Source organism: Apteryx mantelli, chromosome 1 (genome assembly GCF_036417845.1).
Source record: "Apteryx mantelli isolate bAptMan1 chromosome 1, bAptMan1.hap1, whole genome shotgun sequence".
Lineage (NCBI taxonomy): Eukaryota > Metazoa > Chordata > Aves > Apterygiformes > Apterygidae > Apteryx > Apteryx mantelli.
Window position 1 is genome coordinate 145,631,911 of NC_089978.1, and position 22,719 is coordinate 145,654,629.

The 22,719-nt window shown below is 42.6% G+C and overlaps 1 protein-coding gene across 12 annotated transcripts in view; it reads right to left on the reverse strand.

Moving 5' to 3' along the window:
* The window catches only part of PPFIBP1 (PPFIA binding protein 1), a 125,182-nt gene that overhangs the window by 51,153 nt on the left and 51,310 nt on the right, over positions 1–22,719 (reverse strand). For all 12 annotated transcript variants that reach the window (XM_067305732.1, XM_067305778.1, XM_067305784.1 and 9 more), the window contains 2 exons: positions 7,401–7,562; positions 5,073–5,278 (listed from right to left, as the gene is read on the reverse strand). In XM_067305732.1, the coding sequence (XP_067161833.1) occupies positions 5,073–5,278; positions 7,401–7,464 (270 nt within the window). In that variant the 5' untranslated portion in view covers positions 7,465–7,562. The remainder of the gene's footprint in view (positions 1–5,072; positions 5,279–7,400; positions 7,563–22,719) is intronic.

The following is a 22,719-nucleotide window of genomic DNA, read 5'->3' on the forward strand; positions in this document are numbered from 1 at the left end:
AACAGAAGCAGTGTTCTTTAAGCCAGAGTCGTGTATTTTGGATTGCAAATCGTGATTTTCGACTGCTCTGCCACCCTGCCTTTGAGGCTGCTCTGTAACAAGAACAGATGCTGTATGCTCCAGAGCTGGAGTGCACAGATTATCTTACTGCTGATGAACTCATCCAAGATGTATGAAGATGCCAAGCCAAGAAGCATTATAAATGAATCCCAAATATCCTCCAATATTAAAAACACCCCAGTCTGGACAACCATATTTAGCAAGAAACAGGGTCCTGTGTTTCAAGAAAATTTAGAGTTAGATCTCTCATGAACAGAAAGGATAGCTGGGAGACAGTTTATGATGACAGACTTCAATGGCATCACAAGGCTCCTTTCAAATTACAACTGAAGGAGGGATCTGAAACAGGTGTTTGGAGGTAAACACCTAGGCGCCACACATTTCCATAAAGACGTTTCACTAGCTAAGCTCAACATAAGTGCAAGCTGAGCCAAATAAAAGTACTCTACGCCCACGCTACAACAATCAAACAACAAACTTTGGTTTGAAGACAAGATTTTTCCATGAATAAAAAATATGAAATGATTTCTAGCTAACCAAACCACTTCCACCACATGGGAATCGCTCTGTCTTCAAAATAGGCTAATATATCTCTAAGATTACACGCTATGTTTACCCAGCCAGGAAAACTTCTCTCTGAAATATCTCCTCTTATTAACTCTCATTAGTCCCAGCCACCCTGTGGAAGAAATAACTCACTGAAGAAATGTCAAAATCTGAAGTTGATTTGTGAGAGGACAGATCCGTTATTCACAATAGCTATACTCTGGATTCGACCAGCCGTAACAGGTATCACAACTCAAATCAACTAGCAGCTTTAGATGAGCTGAAAACGTACTCTGAGTAACCCTTGGAGATCATTAAAGTTTGTTGTGTTTTAAAGCTCTCACATTCAACATATAATGCTACATAGTCACTTCTTAAGCGAAAACCACAGTTTCATTTGTTGATCATGCACGTTTCAAAGGAAAAGTATTATCCTGGCTCTTTTGTTCAGGAACCCACCACAATAACTTGACAAGGACCCACATCTGAAAGTTCAGATCAGGAGCTTGGGGAAGCTGCCTGTGAAGGTTGGGAAGGGATTCGCCACCTGCTGTACCCTGCACCCTCCTCTTTAACAAGACACAGTTGGTTTCATCTTTCTGGGAAGGCTGTTGCATAAGACATATTAAAAAAAAAAAAAAAAAAGCACTATCAAGAAAAATAATAAGCAGAAAGAAAACTGTCTCTTGTTTGTGTCAACTGAAAAAAACCTGAACATTCATGGCTAGCAGCAAGTTTTTTAAGAATTATTCTTCCACAGATGAATCTATCAACTTCCAGCTGAACAAAATGGGGCTGCATTGGTCTTGCAAAAGGCAGAAAATGATTTAAAATGGTCTTTTTACTGGAGGTGACGTTACAGATTACTTGTAAAATGTCTATATTCAACCCAGAAGCTACATTTTTACAGAGTACAGCACATGCTTTATAAAAGTACACATGAGAAGACATCAAACATTTCTGTTGATCAGAAGGAAACCTGAAAAATGCTAATTCCTTGGAATAGTTATGATCTGGATATGGATTTCAGGGCTGATCCCCATTTCTGTTTCCCCACTGAAAGCACGCAGTCCCAATACTTTTCAACTTCAAGAAGGCCTCAGTCCTCTTCCAGACTTTGAACACATGGCCTCGTTGCTAATTTCAATCACAGCATTCATCTGCCATCAGCTTGCACATGGAGACACGTGCAGGGTTTCAGCTACGCAGAGATCGTTTTTTAACTGTATGAAAATTAGGAAGAACATCAGAAAAACAGTTAGAAATGGTTTGTTTTAGTTAAACTGACTTATTTGTGCAACAGAAAGCTCCATTTACAACTCCTCTGAGTTCCCCAGTGGGCACCCTCTGGTCACTCCACTTGGAAGGGCTCTGCCAGAGGTTTGGGCACCCTGCACACACGCTGGTGTCACATGGCCATCTGGCACCCACCAGCTGAAACACCAGCATGAGACATTTTAACTCTTTGGCCCTTTGTGAGTGCTTATACAGTTTTTTTAAACACCTGCCAGGCAAACCGAGTAGAAGAGAAAGGAAGTGGTCCCTAAGAACCAATACGGTGACACAAGACAGTCAATTCTGACACGGCAAAATTGAATACTCTGCCCCATTTTACAGAAGTGAGCAAGTTTGGGAGGCTGCTGTCAAAACCCTTCCCTGACTAGGGCATAAGCAGTTTCCCTTCAGGATGGATTTTTTTTGTGTGACACATTGTTTGGCAGCTGTGAATGCTTATTTTTGTTTTCCTCTAAGATGTCAGAGACTTGGCTAGAGCTTCAGATGGGATGTCATGCACCAGTTCTAGTGGTTTTGAATAGCCTGTTTGATGTAACTTGTTCATGAGTGGAGGATTAAACTGATTTCAAATCAGGGAGTCATCTTCCCTTCTTTTGAAGGATAGGTGTTATTACAGAAAGCCTTTCTTAGAATCACCCGGGCACTTCACCTAACACCTTCTGTGCTCAGACAGCGACCTGCAATATTGGTAATTCCTTTAAATCTCATGATCCTTGCTGTACCACACTGAGAACTGTAACATTCAGTCTTTCATACTAGGGTTTTTAAAGACACCACAGACCACTGGGGAATAATCTGAGGCAAAGGGAGGAGAAGTATTGATGGAATACATACGCAATCTTTTGTACTCAAAGCCTACACATTCTTTTCAGTGATCAGGAGTCACTAAAATCAATGAGACAGAGCACTTCCTCTTCCAAATTCAGCTCCCAGCCGTAAGGAAAACCATTACTGTCTCATTGCCATTTGGTGATCTATGTCAAATGGCTCTGAAGGATCTTGTTCCAGTTCCTAGCAGGCAGGTATCTTCAAATCACACATTCATTGCCACCAGGGGCAATAATTGGCCAGACACTGCAGCCTGAAGCAACAACCAAGCCACACCGCGGAGCCCCGTTGCTCCAGAATAACACGTACAGTAGATCAGCCTCACTAAGTGTGGACTACTGATGTCTATGCAACCCATGGGGATTACTTTATTTTCCAGGGCTATCTGGCATACGAACATTTATTTTTAAAGCCCATAGTTGCACAAAATCTGTTACACCCCTTGATTTCTGTTCCACGCAGACTAGAGATTACTTACAACGATGTTCAGCGCTGTATGTTACAAAGCAAGGAAATGCTGATGGTAGCAGAAACTCTATGCTTTAAAGATCTGACAGTAACATCACTCCCACCTCCTCCTCCTGATCTTAATGTTTTCTGCCATGCTTTGACAGAGTGGGTGAAATCCAAATCCCACTGGAGTCAATGGAAAAGCTCCCATTTGCTTCATTACGTTTCAGGCATTTTCAGTTGAGTAGAATACAGCAGTGTTCTCCCCTCAAAACCTGTCTGCAAGAGAGCACATCCCCCCTTAATTCAGGTCCCTGTCTCTTCTCAGGGAGGCTGCACACAGCCCGCATGCCACTAGATGGCACGTCAGGTCAAACAGAAGTAACTTCAGTTTGACATGAAGGGTGACATTCTTAGGGTGCAGGTTTTCCAAACATTGCCTCTAATTCTGCCCCCATCTGACACCGTAGGGTGCCCGTGGCAGAAGTGAACTGTGCTGGGGTGTCATATGTTGTAAGTGAGGATTGCCAGCAGCAGGAGAGGCACTGCTTCTCCTCACCACCACCCAGCCTCCGTGCATGTGATCCCGCCTTTGCTCTTGCCCTGGGTCTGGCAGACAGGTAGCCACAAAGCCAGTCCGGATCTGGTGGAGAATCAACCTATAAACCAAAAATAAAGTTTTCTGCCAGATCAGCTACAGCCACAGGATCACCGAACCCTTTCTGAGGTCAGGCGCAGCAGAAGACAACCACGACCTCCCTTTCTGACAGCAGCCTGCAGTAACAACGCATTACATGTTACACAGACCCACCACAGTTGGACCTTTCCTGGATCAGATCCATGGTTTGTCATATCTGGTATCCCAACTTCAGCAGCACACTATTACCTTGGCCAATGCCAAGTGTGTCAGAGGAAGGCACAGGGACACTGCTGTCAACAGACTTGGCAAAATCTAAAGACGTGCACACCCGCAGCTGTCACCCTGATTTTTAATAGTTACAGATTGACTTAAACCCTGAAGCATGATATCCCAAAACAAGTCTTAACTTCCATTGCTAGAGCTTCCCTGAAATTTGTGCACACCTACACCACCACAGGAACGTAAATTCGACCATAAATCACAAGCACAAGGACTCCTCTTTAGACCTGCTGGGAAGTTGCCAGCCATAGGGCACCTGGAGGCAAAAACAGTGGGTCCTTCAAAAATGAAGTTGTAACTTACCTTCTACTAAGCACAAATTTTTCCTTCTGAGTGTTCTCTTCAGAGACGCTCCACCCTTGAATAATATTTAATTTGGGGGGAAAACCAAGGCTCAGGGAAAGAACAGCCTTTTCAGGCATATTTTGGTGTATTTTTAAAGCAAGGATGACAAAAACTGAGAGATTCACAAGCACAGAAAATAAAATTTTGATTTGGTTTCCAGGTTAAAGGGATGCTGAGTTTATACCATTCACTTCTATTTTAAGTAAGATAGGAAGGCCAGTAACAACACTAGCACTTGTAGAAAATGTTCTGTCAAAAATCCTTTTCAAAGAAGAGTTCACTTAAAACAACTTTTTCAAGTGTCCGATTCCTATAAAAATGTCCTTCCCCCATCTCAGAGATGAAACTCCCATTACTGAACATTTTTTCCTCACCCAAATGAGGCACAGTGGTACCTCAAAGAGAGCGTAGGTCAACGTCTTGAATGAGGTATCTGAACTACAGCTTTTCTGAGGCCCCACAGCAGCATCTCCACATCAAAATCTCTTCTCTTTGGTTCTTTGATACCTACTCTAAAATTTCAAATTGCCTGCATAAAATACACCCCATCTTGTCTGAGCCAGCTGGGTTAACAGGCAAATGAAACATGAAGCCAGTGTTTTATGGGTGAAACAAGGTGCCACCGTACCATTTGACTCTGGAGCCACTCAATCAGAGTCTCTGCCGTCGAATCTGGGACCTGGCATCGCAGCCCTTCTCTTTCATCTGCCTCCATCATCTCCAGCAGGCCTCGCAGATCCTCCACCAGATGCAGCGCTCGCAGGCCCCCCATGAACGGCGAGGTGGGGGACTGGCAGTCAAATATGCCATTGGAATACTCCAGCGCCTTCGAACCTGCGTCCAGCAAAACCACACGGAATAAATCACAGAGCACATGGACAAATATACAGTAACATGAGCAAGTTTTAGACATCCTACGCATCTTTTCCTACCAATACAGATTTATCTTAACCAAACTCAGAGCTGGTCCTGGATGCTGCCCCTTCTCTACCGTGGGTGGTTGCTACATACCACACCGCAATTTGGAGAAAAGCAATCCTTTGCCGACACACATTTGGAGTTCCACTTCCAACAACTTTAATGCATGGCAACTCCACAGGGAAGAAGATGGGCTGATGGGACAGAGGAGTCACACACCACAGCAACGCACAAGAGTTCAAGGTAAAGGCTGGGCTCCTGCTCCCAGGGATATCAGAGACTGAAAATAATGTGGAGGAAACATGCTCTGCTGCTAATGCTTTGGGTCACCCTGTAGCACTTGCATGACCCGAGTTAGATACTAACAGTTTCCAGAGGAAATTTTGCTCAGCATTTTTTTTTCCACAGGAATATGTGACACTGCCCTAAGGCCTTGGAAAATTTTTGAAAGAATAAAGAAACATAAGAAGATAAATAGACTGAAACACTTTTACAAGCACAAAATTTAAAAAAAAGTTTGATATGGAAGTGCTGACATTTGCATGCTAATATAGAAAAAAATCTTATTTGCATAAACTCACAGTATGTATGTTTGACCTACATTAAAATTTGCTATATGTGAAGTAAGGAAGGAAACTACAAATTCAGGATTAAGGTTGCTTTAAAGTAACCTAGCTAATTCCAATTAGAACTTCAGCATGTTGACTTGTAACCTTAATACTGCAATGCCTAGGCACAGTGAGACGTATTAATGACAGAACATTAGCTTTTGTACTGTCAGCTTTTGGAAATTACAGAGATATGCCATATATGCACTTCTATGAATCTTCATTCATCTCATCTGGCAAGACAAAAAAAAAAAAAAAAAGCAAGCATTCTGCTAGTTCACTTTGAAAAAAAATAAAAAGAGAAAAATTCCCACAGAAGCAAAGGTGTTGATATCCCTTTGTTATATTACTTTATAGGTCTGTAAAGACACACAAGTAAATTAACTCTGTGGTAACTTAAATATCCCAACAGCACATTTTATTTTTATATTAAACCTCATACTGCCATAACCAACTTAGGCTCTTGAAAATACAGATACATGATCTGATCCAAATACTAACATCTACTTATGGAAATTTCTAAAGTCACAGCTTATATGTATTTTTAGAGATCATTATGATCCAACTGAATCCACTTTACATCTGTGCCTGCTATGTGTCCTTAATATCTTTAGGAAAACTGCAGCGAAAAGTTGTTGTCCAAGCTAAGCACACACTGTTCTGGTTTTTTGGTTTTTTTTTTCCTTAAAGGAAATTATTTTAAGTGGAACTATTAAAGACTTTATAACTATGTTGCTATCCTTGTAGGATATTTTTTCAGTTTGGATAGCTGTTTGCATAGTTCTGCTGGAACAAGATTAAACTACTAATTTCTTGCTGCTTTGCTCCTCTGTGTTGTGTACTTATGCTATTTTCCAGCTCACTAGACTCAACTTAAAAAGCAGAAGTTGTATACTTCATGATCCTTCTCCTCAGTCCACTTAAAATTTACAGGTTCTTATAAAAAGCACTAATACTAAAGGCAGGTTGAAACCAAATGTCTGGACCCATAGCATTCCAACTCTGAAAAAAGAAGAAAATTCAATTCATGTTTTAACTCTTCAGAGGTGAGAGAAGGACAGAGTAGCCAGGATTAGACAAACTTTCTCTTCCAGCCATGCAGCTGCTCTTTCAATGCACCCATTCCAGTTTGAAACATGCCTAGTCCTCGACTTTCATGATGCTGCACGCACCAGCTGAACTGCATCATTCAGCCTTTTTGAGTAGCATTTTGATAGGAGGTGGGAGAAAAACTACAACCCGTTTAGCCCTGCCTGTGGGTGAGGGTTTGTGCAACCCCTCCACTCCATTTGCTTGCAACCCCTGTGCTGTAAGGGGAGACACCACACACAATCACAAGCGCATTCCCTCCTCAGGCTGTACTTCTGCCCTCCAGACATGAAAAAGGAGGACTGAAGCCATTAAACAAACAAATCGCCCCGAGCGTTTACCTGCTATAATGCCATCCATCTGCTCCAAAGCGGCAGCCAGCATGTCACTTGCATCACTCATCATCTTCTCTCTTCTCAAGGACTATCACCAGCTATACCATAAGAAGTAATAAAACACCAACAGTGGGAGGTGGATCCAGAGCCTCAGGTCTGCAAATCAGTCTGCAAGAGAAAATTTCATTTCACTGCATGGTCTCTGAATTCAGACACTGCTGTCGCTGGACCAGTAACAGACTGGGGCTGTTTGCTGACCACAAGCAAGACTTGGAGATGTTCATCACCAGGCATGAATGGTCATTTTGAAGAACCACCTTAATAAGCCAGTTCCTACTTCTGGTGAGCCTGTGGTCTGCTCTGCCTGCAAGTCCATGCATTGAAGGGCATCCCACAGAGCACTTCAGAAGTCCAAACAGCACTCCTGAGAAGCTCACATAGAAGACACAAGGCCTCCTGTCCCTAAAGGCAGCTGCAACTAGCTGCAACTCAACAATTACCCAAGTGTCCTTCCTTTATATTTGTTCTCCCCAACAATCTCTTGGTATAGAAGAAGAGGAGTCTGAATGTTTGTCCAAGATTCCTGGATGCCTGATAATCCAGAAATTCTGGGTATATTGCCATTTGCCTACAGGCCGGATATCTAACATGTCCAGGACTGACTGGATGGAGCATGCACACACAGACTATCCCTTCTGAAGACTTTGCTCCCGGCTTACTGGAGCTACGTGCCGTAAAGATGGAGCCTGGTCTTACCCTCAAACTTTTGAAAACCAGAACTGGTCCCCAGGGGAATATTTCTAGTAGAGTCCAGAAAAGCTAACCTGCCTGACATGCTGCCTGAGCAGGTGAACTAGCAGTTTTAAAATCCTAAAGAAAACACTGTTACAAGTTAAGTACATGCTTAAGCACTGTGCTGAACTGGAGCCGCAGAGGTCAGGGGTGCACCCTCTCCTTCCGCTCCGGCACAGTGGACGCACAAGCCATTGAAATAGTCCAGATTGTCATGGCTTTAATCTAGGACACACGAGACTGCTACAAATATAGATATGGAACAAAGCTAAACAAAAACCAGGAAGGAAAACTCACTTTAACCTTTTGCATACCCTGCCATTTGGTTGTGTATCAGCCTGCACGGCTGCTGACTTTTGCAGCAATTAAGAAAGTTGTTAACAGCATCTCTGGCATAAGTCCTGGCATAGAGTCTACTAAACCCAAACCAAAAGAACAACAAAAACCCAAATGTTACAAACTGAATTTTCCTTCCCACAGGCTGCCTTTCTGGTTTGACCCAGCTGATAGGTAGCTCTTATTGGAAGCTGCCAGCTAGCTCTGCTGAAATGCTATCCTTAAAAGGCCAACGAGCATTTCATTGTCTATATCAAAACTTTCACTACATGAAGTGGATCCAAAACCCTAAGGCAACTTTTGAATGATGCCACAAAGACTCCTGAAATTAATGGCATATGCCTTGTTTTATTATTTAGTTGCCAGAGTCAGAAAAAAACAAAAGAATTTTGAGAGGTAAAAATACCTATATGTGAACGTGTCGCAAATCTTTTAAAAAAGAAGTAGCACCATAATTAAAGACTTCCAACCTTCAAGGAGGCATCCCCAGATTTTAAACACAATCTGAACAATAAACTTCCAGCAGTATAATACCTGCCATAATATGCAGGTCCTGCAAGATATTTGGTCTGGTGCCTACACGTGTGATAAAAATGAGTAGAAAACTCAGTTTTTGCAAACACATTCACCTACACAATTCTGAAGACAGTCTTGTCCTTCCTCTTCTGGATTTCCCGGCTCTGATAACTAGATCCTGCTGAAGTCTAGTAAACATGGATGCCTATGACTGTAGAGTGTAAATGATCTACATTAGATTTATCTCTGAAAGCAAAGAGCGCAAAGAGAAACCCCAGGACTGCTGCTGCCCTAGACCAAAGGCTGATTCCACACAGCTTTAAGTGGAAAAGGGCTAACAAAGCAAAGCACCACCCAGATGTGCAACATCCAATGCGTGAATGGGAACTGGCAGTGCCCATGATCTTATCAATGTGCACAAACATCTATCGGAGGGAGAAAAGAAAACGGAACCAGACTCTTCCCAGTGGCACCCAGTAACAAGACAAGAGGCAAAGTGAAATACAGCAAATTAGACTTAAACATGAAAAAAACTTTTTTACTGTGAGAGTGGTCAAGCACTGGAATGGGTTGCCCTTGTGGAGCCCTCACCCTTGGAGCTATTCAAAACCCAACTGGACATGTCCTGAGCAGCTTGTTGTAGGTGACCCTGTTTTGAGCAGGGGGCTGGACTGGAGACCTCCAGAGGTTCCATCCCACCTCAGCAATCCTGCAAGCTCAGCCCAGCTCTTGATGAAGCCTTAACTAAGACACCATAGAGGCTGCCTCAGAACAGCCAAGATGCAGGCTAAAAACGTGATAAGGAATGGAGAGCTCTCTAATCATGTCTGTACACAGTGCACCCCTTGTCTCTCACCTTAGATTTAGGGAATATGTTATCTGGGGATGAGGAACCTCTGACTTACATGTCCACAATAAAGCCATGGCTTGTTGGCACAGGTAACTCACCATCGCTATACTTCACCCAGGCACAACAACCGTTCAATTTTCCATGAGAAGTACTCACTTTTCCTGAACAAAGTTTTGTCCATTGTTATCAAAAATCCCTAAGGCAGCTGTACTGACTGGAGTAGCAGGGGCTGGCAGTGGTACTGACAGGATGCAGGAGACCTCTAACATTTACCCCACCATTACCAAGTCCTACTTCCAAGGAAGGCTAGAGGCCAGCCTGCACAGTGCTTCCTCCACTGCTACTGCAAAAGGAGCTGCACTGCTGGGAGTAGCAGTGAGAAGTTTTAAGATCAAATTTAATTAGGCAAGACCATGAAATCCGACTGATTCTCCAAAAACCCTTCCATCACTCGTGAAACATCTGTCACCAGACTGACCAAGCCTACAGCTGAGAAACTTTGAGAAGTTAAAGAAAAATGAACAAAAAGCCCCTAACGCAAACAGCTGGAGATGATGCAACAAGATCCTGTTTTCCCCAGTAATTTGGCCCTAGAAAGTGGTCACCAAAAACTAGCCCAGAACAGCACATCCTTCTCTGGCCACCTTCCCAGCACAGTGCTTCACATCTAGCAGTCAGGAAGCAAAACTGCTGTGACAGAAAAAATAATACTGGAGGCAACCTTCCCCAATAAAGGCACAGAATCACTTTTATTCTTTACACACCATCACCAGCATGTATGGCGCAGAGAGGCAGGGAGAAAATCAAAGCCCTCATACACCAATGAACTAAAGACCTAAAGTGTGTGAAACAAGAAAAGACAACCAGCTCCAGGAGGAGGGATGTGGAAGAGAGTAGGAAGGGGAAGTGCAGAGGAAGGCAAGGAAATACGGTTATTAGATAGAAGTCATAAACCAGCAGCCCTTTGAGTATTAAATCACTCATCTGAGGTTCGATGTACTTCTAGTGCAAATAAAATAGGAAAGAGTTCAATATTGAAACACCAGTGGATTATTCAGTACCTTCTGCAAGGGCACTGAGACCACCTCTGACTTCCACAGTTTGAGAGGATCCCGGACTGACCACCAACCCAGTGGACCTTCCCTGACAAGTGCATTCCTTCCCCAGCTTTGCTTGTCATGACTTTGTCCTAACAGAAATAAAACCTAACAAAACACTCAAGGCTGCGCTTTGTTTGCTGGCAGTGACTAGGGATAACCACACAGTCAGATAACACAAATGGAAAATCCATCCTGAAGAAGCACAATGGAGCTCCTTAACAAAATAAGGAATAGCTAAGGTTTAAGATGATGTCATATGGAATAACTCCTTCCTTTTACAAAAGTAAAAGGAAAGAAAAAGGAAAACCATCATGTAAGCACAGACTGATCTATGACACAGCAGATGAGCAAGAAACCAAAGTGCACACAGAGACAAAAAAGTAGACACGTGAAATTCATTCCTGACATAACACCACCAAGGACACACCTGGGAGAAAGCCTAACAACTGGCGAAGTGCTGACAGAGCTCTGCCTGACGGACCATTTAAAATAAAGTTTTCCCTTGCTTTCCAAGAAAATGACTTACCTTCCTTACTCCTTCAATGCATATACAATAACCGCAGAATATTTTTTTGTTTTGTTTTGTTTTTAAAATGAAGCAGATCTCTCTTCTAGAGCTCACAGCTGAATGCCTTGCTCATGTTGACAAGAACATGCATTACTTCATCAAGGCTATATTTACAATCCACAATTAAAAAAAAATACAAACACAACTATCTCCATTATCAGCTACAATTACTCTTATCACTAGCTGACATTTCTACCGTATCTCCCCATTATAAAGAAGACATTATTTAGTCTTACTTGTTTAATGTCCTTTCCTCTGGTTCTGATGCACCAGTGTGGTTGCTAGGGCTATGCTGTTCACTTTTCAGTAGGTGGAGATTTTTTATTTTTATTTTTGAATGACATACAAACCCTCTGGCTACAGTGCTAGTGAAGATATATTCCAATCGACTCACAGAGAAAAACAAAACACTGCCCTGCAAATAAATCCAAGGAAAGCTACAAAAACAGGGGGGTTTTGAGCTTTGTGAATGAGAACTGCAGTCTGCTGGATTCAAACAGGAAAGCTGTCTGAAAATGGATTTTAAAATTAGATATTTAATGAAGATGTCAGACTAAAAAAAAAAAAAACCAGCAAAAGCAGTTGACCATGTTACATGTGTTGGCAATTATAGTTTCCCCACCCAGAGCCTCTCTCTACATCAAACTACGAAATCCAGAGGCATCTAGAGGCAACATTTTCAAGCCTATTTTTTGTTTTGGGATGCTTTCATGCTGGATGTCCACTTAGAAAACACACTATCCTTTAAAACCCAGATGCCCAAAGAAGTTGAGGAGAATAAGCTGCCTCTCAACAGGTCCTGAGGCCATGAGAAAGCACAGTGTCCCCCAGCACAACCCCTCCAGGGAAGGACAGGGACCAGCCTTTTTGTCCAATTCACCTTCCTCTTTGCACACATGCTCTGCAAATGTGCAAAATTTGGAAAAAGGTGTCAGCTACAGATTATTTTTGTGATATCATGCAGTAAGATGGATGACTTGAGCCTTCCATCTCTCCCATTCCTACATAACACTCTTTAAAACAGGAAATTCTGATACACAGAAATGAAAAATTTGATTAGGATTTGTTTCTTAGAGCTGGAGAGAATAAAAAAGGAACCCTGAAGACAAGGCTATTACCCCAGCAGTCTGCTTCAAAAATACCATAAAAAAAGCTAACAAATTACAGTAACACTTTAAGAGAGATGCAGGGTGAGAAAAAGCTGTTCCACACCAAAAATAAGATCCCAAATTTCATGTTGCTGTAAAAATGAATTTCAGTGCATTCTCAATCCTATACGTAAGAGATGACTGTGCAAGAGGTCCAAAGCACCTTCTGGCTTTGTCTCATTCACTTCACACCTCTAAACTAAAACATCCTCAACAGTTAATTGTTACAAGGTGAAGCTCTATTTTGTTAAGATAAAAGCCACTTCAGACACATAATTGCACCTATTTGTGCTCTTACAGGCTAGCCAGAAGAGAAACCTGTACACACAGACTTATTTGTAAAATACATTTGAATTGCAAATAAAAGCTGCTTCAAACAAAAGAAATCTAAATCATTAGAATAATTTCTCAGGTTTTGAAGATCCTGAACTATAGTGCCATCAGTCAGCAGCTTTTTAAAGCTTAATAACAAATACATTCAACGAATTTACACTAGGGGTCATTAGCATTTTTCTTAACAAAAAGAAAAAAACATTACTTCATGGGTTTCAGGCATAAAAAAAAAAAACAGTAAAAAAAGAAAACGGATCCATGCTGAATGTATTGCTTTGATGTTTTACAAGAGAAGAACAAATGAAATTTAAAAATTAAAATAAAATAAATGCTGGGGATATCTTAATGCGAATCATTTAGACAAATATCTTATCACTAGACAGGGAGAATAAAATACTTAGCTCTCAGATTCATCCCACAACATGTTTTGAGCTGTTCTACAATCTATGCCTCAAGCAGGGAACCAAGTAGGTGACAAAAATTATGATGGAAGACATTAATCTACAATACAGTTTAGACCAAACTGCTGTTTCTAACACTCCCTCCCCTCAGCTTGCAAAGGAAAAAAAAAACAAACTGATCTATCAGTCCCTAGAAGCGTAACAAAAGACAAACACATCCACTTTTCCTATAAGAGTGGGTGGCGGGTACAGTAAAATTCGGAAATTGCCAAATTGCCCCTGCGGAGGAGAGGCTCAGCTCATTGCAGGAAGGTAGGCAAATCGGCTGAGGTCGGTCTTGCGCCTGCATTTTCCCAAGGGAGCTCCACCACCTAGTTCCCTTTTTTCACTGACACCGGCCACTCTGCTCCTGTCCTCCTTGCGTCACGTTTTTGGAGCGTACGCTCACCCCCTCCCGTCTCGCCCTACAGGCGCTCGCCCTGTAATACCTGAATAGCCATTAAACACGCACCTAAGCAGAACGGCTCATGAGAACATCCGCATCCTGTGGCCGGACCTCCTGTGCTTTAGGCAATGGCCCCAATTTGGGAGGACTACAAGTAGTCCCCAATGCGGGAGCCCCGTGGGGCCAGGCTGATGTCCTGGGCCAACCCACCAGCGCAGCAAGGCCCAAGGGCTGAACTCAACTCCTCCAGACAGCAGGTAGCGATGGTGTCCTAATGAAGCATCATTTTAATCTTCTTTTAATGGCTCATCACAGGAATGCAGGAACTGCCATGCCAGATCGGACACAAGGTCCACCAGTGCTCAGCGTCCCACCTCCTCCAGCGTCCAGCAGCAACTGCTTCCAAAGGAGAGGAAGGACCTCCGAAGCAGACAGATGTCCACCACATTAAATCTTCTCCTTTTGCTAATGTGTAGAGCCTGGGATACAGATTTGTGTGCAAGCTGAACATTTGACTTCAAGGGCAAATAAAAGGTGCTTTTGGAATGGTCACAAGCAATTAATATTTTTGCACAGCTGTGCAAAATGGATATATTATAAACATTCTTATGAATAAAAAAACACCCAAATATTGGCAGAGGCTTACTCAGATAATGCCCATTTATATATATATATATGTGTGTGTGTGTGTGTGTGTATATATATATAAATATACATGTTTATTTTATTTTATATATATATATATATACACACACACACACACACACACCTGTCTTCCTGAATTTGCTAAACTACAGCCAATGACATCAAAGCAGTACTGTTCTTGTATTAAGCAGGACTGCAAAAAAGCAACGAATGTCCCTTTGTTTCCTAATTCTAGACCCTTTCTTTGTTCCCTGAATTTAAATATACTTCTTTATTACACAACAAATATTACTTATTTCCTTTAACAGATGTAAATTAACAGAAGCACTGTAAAATGGAAAGCCTGTCCCATGGTACATAAGATGTGTCTCAAGATAAAAGGTGTCAAGTCATAGAACAGATTTAAAGTGTACTTTAATATTAGAAAGCACAAAAGTCTTTCCAAGATACAACTGCTTATATTTGGGAAAAACAGCTTTCTACCTTGCCTCAAATTACACAGTAACTTTATTACCAGCCAGCTTAGTCCCATTATATATTTTTCTATGCTTCGCATTAAAATTTGTTAAATACTTTAAAACTGATGCAAAAACTAAGCCTCAGCATGATAAGCATGCTGCAGATGCTTTGATGGAGAGACATACAGCAAACAGCCTATGCAAACACCCAAAGTCTCAGAGTCAAGGTTTACGGCTTAGGTTCATATCCAGTTACAAAACAAACTATTTAATTTGGTCTGCAGCACTGAAATCATTCTGGTTGCTTATCTCTGCTACCCTCTCCTGCAGCAGCCCTTTTTTACTGTAATTGAAAGGAATTTCAAAAATACAGCACATGAGGGGTTATTTGTTTGGTGACAGACAAGGTGGCTCTGTGCTCTGGGGATCACACGGAGCCAGTCGGAACAGCAGCATTTAACCTGCAAAGCAGATGTGTAACATAATGCAAATACTTGTCTGCAAACATTGTTTAGGCTCCGTTTCACTATTTATGCACAAGGAATCCAAGGTCCAAACAGAGTCTTACAAAATGCACAGAGGTACTTCATTTTAAACTGTTCATATTTTACCAGCCATTTCGTAAATATTTTCAACTACTCGTATTAAAATGCCTGAGAAATCAATGCATTATTTTCTCATGTGTTTTGCTTGGGCTCTCTGATTAGAAAAACAATTGAGATATTCATTTCTTGCACCACGACTGCTCCCGTGGGCACAGAAATGCCTCGCATTCCCCATCGACATGTTAGCGACATGCTGCGGCCACACCGGCCACGCAACAAAAGGGACATTGTTGTTAGGAGCCCAACAGGTACTTCTTCAAAATACCTTAAGAACCACCAAATCCCAAGCATAAAGCCAGGTTTAGATCAGATTTCATAGCACATGCCTTTTTTCTTTTATGTTTTTTTTTCCCTCTTCTTTTGGCTGAATCCCAATTCACAAACTTCCATATCCAAAAGGGTTCAGCTTTGGATTTTAAACCTCCAAGTCTAGGAGTATCTACATCCACAGTTTCAGTGCCAGCACTATGCAAAGCACTACTTGAGGGCACTGAGAATCAAAAGCCCAGAAAGTAAATAAAATATGTCTAGCTTGAACTGTATTTTCACATGTGTAGCTACCAATTTTCTGTAAAAAAAAAAAAAAAAAAATTCCAACAGTGAAAAAACCCCAACCTCTTGCAATTCCACAGCACTGACAGTTACACAGGGAAAGCTTTCTCATAAATCCTACCATTACATTCCGCCCCCTTGTATCTGCCTCCGATTTTGTTATCCAAAGATTTATTTTTCAGGACTAATATGCAAAAGAAATGTGGCTCATCTGAAATATATATTTTATATGTGAAATTATTGCAGTAACTTTTTTAAAAACTCATGACTTCTGAGTACTGGAGGTTGGCAGTATGACCATTGCACTACTGATACACTAACACTCTCACCATATAGCATGATTTGCAATGTCTCCCCCCTCAGTGATCTGAAGATTAAGCAGGGTAAAACCTGACATAGTGGAGGATTTTTTTCTTCACTTGTAATAGGGATGGGAGAGAATTTTAAAGAAAAATAAAGAAAAGAATTAAAAACCAACACATTGCAGGCCAATTTTCAGTCTGATTTTGTCTTGCTCACCTCAAAAACACATGGACTTTTTTATTTTCTTTTTTCCTATCCTAAAACCCTTTGCCAATAGGTCATGATGGAGTTATGCCAACAGCTTATTTTTAGATAGTGCATTTAGGAATCTGAGAGATTCTAAATCAAGACAATCTGCTTTAGATAGCATATGACAGTAATTCCCATTTAAAAATGACATTTTACTTTTGAGATTATTAAAATGTCAGACGTCGGTACTGTGCGTTGCAAAACCCAGACTTCAAATTTTGAATTAATCCTTAGCTTTGCAAAAGCCTGAGGAGTTTGCATGCTAAATGCATATCCTAAGATTTGCACGTTTGCTTGCATCAGTCGGAAAGCAAAGCCAGACACAATCACTTTCAGGATACGACAACTGTTATTTGTACGACGATATTGCCTATGAGCGCAGCCCCAGAGCAGGACCGCACGGAGGAATGCGCTCCCACTTGCAGAACAAGGAGAGGTTTCTTGTCTGGGGAGGGCAGAGCTCCTGGGGTGCAAATAACAGCTCTCGTGACTGGTACAACTCCTAACTTGGGACTCTCGCCCCCCTCCCTGCACGCCCTGCCCCAGGTCCCGAGCTGCTCATTCAAGCCTCATGCACATCCCAAGAAAGTCCAGATACAGGGGGAGAAGGAGGCACCCGCAGCTGCTGCTTTTTCCCAGGGAAGCCCCAAATTGCTGCTGCTGCGGACGGAGCTTGGCCAGCACCGCCCCTTCCCACACCACCTCTCTCCGGGCTCCTGGCTCCCCACTTCCCTTCCCAGCATACAACTTCCGCTCCCCCAGGACAACATTGCTCTCTGTCTGATAACCAGCAATTTTGGCGACAGCAAAGGGTTTTTGTTTTTGTTTTTTCGCCGGCAGAGGGACAGGGTGGTGCTGTTGATTTTGCTTTTTTAGCACAGAAGTTTAAAGTGTTAACTCAGTGCCAAGAATTAACAGGCAAAAAAAGCTGCTCTCTCTCAACCCCAAGGCAAGGGTCCCTAGGGCCTTCCAGGGAATAACGCCAGCTGCCTTCAGTGTGGGGCGGTGAGCTTGAATTCCCAGCCCCACACAGCCCCTGCAGTGCAGTAAACCAGTTTGACCATGCAGACACCAGTCCTCACTAACTGCAAGTCTGAAGCACACTGCCTAAAAAGCTCTCTCCTAGATGCCATACTGGTGAGCAGCATACAAACAAAACAAAACAAACACCTCTTATTACAACACAATTTTAAAGAAGCATGTGTTGTCCTGAATGCTGGCTTCGGTAGGAAATTGGGTGTCCCGCAGTGACCAGGCATCACAGGGTTGAGTCAACAGTGTCATGGGAGCCCACACATGGGCTTGCCCAGTTTCTCATCACGAAGGCTATTTTGAAAACCATTTTTCACTTGCATCCACACACATTATTATGGGTGTGGCAAAAAACAAGCTACAGCTGTACTCCTGTATTTGTGCATCTAGCAAATGCAGCTGAGAGCAGTTACACTGAAAAACTTCAGACTTTACATCTGGGAAGCTGCAAACAGCTCTCCTGCTGTGGGCTCTTTTTTCATGAAAGGCTGCAGCTAGCTCTTTAGGACAGAGCCATTGCCTACTCCTTCCCATCTCGTCCACTCCTTCTCTTGGCAGACCGATGCCTCCTCACAGTTCCCCGCAAGAAGGTATTTTCATGCCCTCGCAGCTTTTCAGCCTCCTGCATCACTCAAGGCTAAAATATTTTGGAGGAACAAGGATTGAGATGTGCCCAAAACTCAGAGGAACTCACAAGAGAAAAGTACTGGGCACTGGGATGAACCGGAACGATGCTGGGGCTGGATGAAGGACAATAAAGATAACATGGATGTGGGACACAGATGATACTGAAGGGTAGGAGGGTTAGCACTAAACCAGAGCTGTGACCTCAGTAGGAACAGAGCATGAAAGAAACCTGGCCCCAGCCCTACAGCCATCCTTTTCTTCTCCAGGAGGAAGGAGGAGGGAAACCGGGAGGAAAGGAGACAGCAGAGGAAAAGGTGATTTGGTTCTGCTTCTTCTCCAGCAACAGAGAAGCAGCCATGGAAGAGCAGCTGCTCCCTTCCATCTCTATCCCAAAGCCAAGCCTCCATGCATATGTGGGAGAGAGAAATATCCCACCCATCACAGATGGCCCCATGTCAGCAAGACAAGCAGAAAGCACCGGCTTAACAACAGAGATAGGCATAGCTCAGAAGACAGAGAAAACTCTTAGTGACTAGAAACTGAGGACAAGCAGAACCACTACTTGCATCAGTGCGTGTCTGATGCCCAACCTGGGGCAGAACCACAGCTGACATGAACCTATCTAGTCAGATTTCTGCACGATGACAAGGTTATTGATGGGAGCAAACCTGGAATCTGAACCACCTAAAAAGTAACAAGGCACCTACAGAATTGGAAGGAAGTCATCTCACAAGAAAACTGGTTGGCTGAATTTCATCAGCCATCCTTACTGTAACCCAGGCGGGGGTCCAGCGACCTGTTTTGAGCAGGTCCCATTTAAACTTAAAGATCTGACAGCATAGTTGTGCAGGCAGAGCCAAGGGAAACAGCCAGAGCATACAAACAAAGGGAAACACCAACATGTTGGCAAGTACCACTAATTCTATGAGAAAAGAATTCACTTGATGTAATGAGGTAGGGAGGCAATAAGCTAAACAGAGATAAGGAAGAGATGGTGTGCAGATGAAGAGCATGAAGATGCTGTCATGACAGGGATGATACAGCAACTGCATGAAGTGACAGCAGGCCTGCACACCAGCAGGCAGTGGGACAACAGCAGTGCCACCCACTGACCCCTAAATTGGCCTCCAGAGAAACATGCTGGTTTTGTGCTGCCTGGCTGCCTTACACTCAGAGCATTGCCTCTCCCCAGGTCAGCAAAGACTACAGCCTTCTTTACAGGGTGCGCTGCCTCAGTTTAGTGGGTGTTACCATACCGCTGAACCAGCAATTCTGACTGGCAAAAGACTAATTTAAAAAAAAATCCTCTGCACATTTGTTTGGAAAGGTCTTACAGGTTCTACTGTTCAAACTGCAAGAGCCAACAGCACTCTCTCTCTCTTTCTCTCCATGTGCTGGTTCAGCCATCAGGCTCCTGGAGGATTTTGCAGGGTCAAAGGGAATATGGAGACAAATACAACGGGAGGCATTGCACATTTCTGCTAAAGGAGCATAGTAGGAGATCAAGGGTAAACAAGGCTGTGGGCTATTCACACTGCTTCCTAGAGGAACTCCGATCACTAAACTCAAGGCTGTTTGCAGTTTTGCAAAAGCTGAAAAATTCTAGTGCAGAACTAGCAGCAGTAAGAGACAATGTTGACCTTTATGCCGACATTATCCCTACTGAAATATCTTTAGAGACCAAGTTACAAAAAGGAAAGACGGACATTAGAAACTTACTGCATATTTGATGCTGGATTCAATCAGTTGCTTTAGAAATGACATTTGGAAGGAAGGCTCTGGTTCACCACATAGTGTCCTGAGGCGAGAGGATCAGTACCCCGACATGACTGGCCTGACCAGTAAGGGCTTTGCAGCGTGATGGACAACACACAGCCCCAAAAATCCTTTAAGTTTCTCATCTGAAGGTCTTTAAGAATTACTGCATCTTCTTCATGTGAGTAATAAAGGTTTAAGAGACAAAAATGATTTTACTTGCTATAAATGATTTGCTAAGTTTTATTAGATATAGCAGTAAACTGAAATGCTTACTTCCTGCTTTCTACTGACCTAACAGTAGACTGCCTTTAGCAGACAGGGCTGTAAAACACTGAATATTAAAGTGGAGAATAAGATAAGAGCAGTATAGGCAACTTTACATTCCACTTCCACCAGTACAGTGCAAATACACCTATAAACTACTTTGTTCGGGTAGCCAGAGCAGCCTAGCTGCAGCGATAGGCTGCAAAGCTGTCTCCAGAGACAAGATAAGTGCTGGATGCGTTAGTGGACACTGCACCCTGTGCTGCCCCAGCTAGCGGTGCCACGGACCCGTGTCAGCGAAGTTTGAAACAAGCTGAGGTGCAACTATATCATGCTCCGATAACAGCAGGGTAGAAATACCCTCATGTGCAAGAGCCGAATTGCCATTCTCCATTATTATGCATCTGTAAAGCACTTAAGCCTGTCTACAACTTTGATATGCCAGTCTGGTTTACAGATTCGGCTGCAAAGCCAGTTTTACCAGAAGCCTTGCAATATCTCTCCCAAAACCTGACATCTTGCAGAGAAGTAATTCCACTCAGTTTTTGTTATGAAAAAAAATACGTATGTTTTCTGAGCCTCATAGTTGCTGAAGGAAGTTTAAAGTGCTCTGACAATATCCTAAAATTTTGAACGCAGAAAGCCCCTTGTTTGAAATGTAAGACCTTAGTGCACAGAAGGAATGGGGGAAAACAGGATTACCTAAGAAAAAAAGCCTGCAATACTGGGGGGGGGGGGGGGGGAAGCCTAGGATGCTTAGCTGTTTTCCCTTCTTTCTCCCTTCCCCCAGTCTACAGATATAATAAAACTTCAGAAATAATGCAAGGAAGTTTAAACTATTTTAATTAAAATACTTGTTTTTATAACATATAAAAACTAAAAGTGTCACCTCACTGCTATTTCATAGTTGCATTGGGAATAAGTGGTTTGTGTATAACTTCATATTTTTCCAACGTTTTGTACATGCATGTAAGTCATAACAGCACATAACCCACATAGCAAAGATGAACAATACATCTAGTATTTGAAGTCCTACCTAGCCCATCATTTATATACATCTAATTAGCTCTTCAAACACACACACCCGTGAGCTCTGGGAACTGCTAGTATAATCCATGCAATTAAAAACTTTGATGCCAAAATCTCTGCTTGCCAAAAAGGAAAAATAACAACCCTTCGCTTCAGCACAGTTGGGAATGTTTTTACAAGTGTGAATGCCCAACTGTAGAAAGCTCATATCCAAGACCTGAACTCTCTCAAAGTTCAAGATATTTATTAGAAGTTTCTGCTCAACTCTCTAACAGGAGTGCCACAAGCTCCACACACACCCCCAAGGACATGTCTCCCAAGGACCACGATGCCCATACCCCAGAAGATTAACCAATGCAAATCACAAGTTTTGAGAGCTTAAGGCACTGGAGTTTTATTTGGCCGTAACAAGTGATCTCCATTGGCCACGGGGTAACAATATTGAACAATTTTCACGCTGCAGCAACATCATGCTTTGGTTTCCCTGTCAGCCTCTATGTTAACTTCTTAGAGCATCACGGACACTGCCAACACAGACAGATGAATGAAGGACCACTTGCCTACCACGATGCAAAAATCAAAACTAGCACTGAATAAGACAATGCAACCCTCATTATATTTTTGATGAATTAATCAGCCTTAGTATTTCCATACAAGTGTTCTTCCGAATACACATTTTCAAGACAAAACTTCAAAAACCTTGAGGGATCAGATACACCTTTAATGTTATATTTCTTTGAAGAACTTTCCCTTTGTATTTCAACGACACTTCAAAGTTTTCCTACTTGCATACACGTCAAATTATACATCTGATGCTAAAAGAAGCAGACATTAAAAGCTTTTCACTTTCCTAACCTTTTTCTTTGGGGGGGGGGGGGGGGACAGGACTCAGTCTTGTAGAAAGATGTACAGTAACTATATGCAGGTTCTCACTATACCAGCTGGCCAAGATTTTCCTCATATATCAAAGGTCAAATGGAAACAGTTCCACTTGGGGCTGCAGATCCTGGTCCCAGCGAGCAGCAAAGATTTAACCTGCAGGATGCAAATAGTCTTGCTGACGTCAAGCAGGAGTTTTTAATCAATGGACGTGCCCAGTCCACGAAGGCCACGGGAGGGAGGAGGCTGTGCTGGGAGCAAAGGTCCACCTGTGTTATCAAAGTCCTTACGAAGTTTCACCAGGGCGAGCTGATCATCTTCAATGGTTTCTTCAGAGGCAAGGGGGAGAATTCAGCAGGACTCTCAAAACACTGCCAAAGCTGCCAGTGAAAGGAGATGGGGGTGGCTGGCAATACATAGCAAAATAAAACCTGA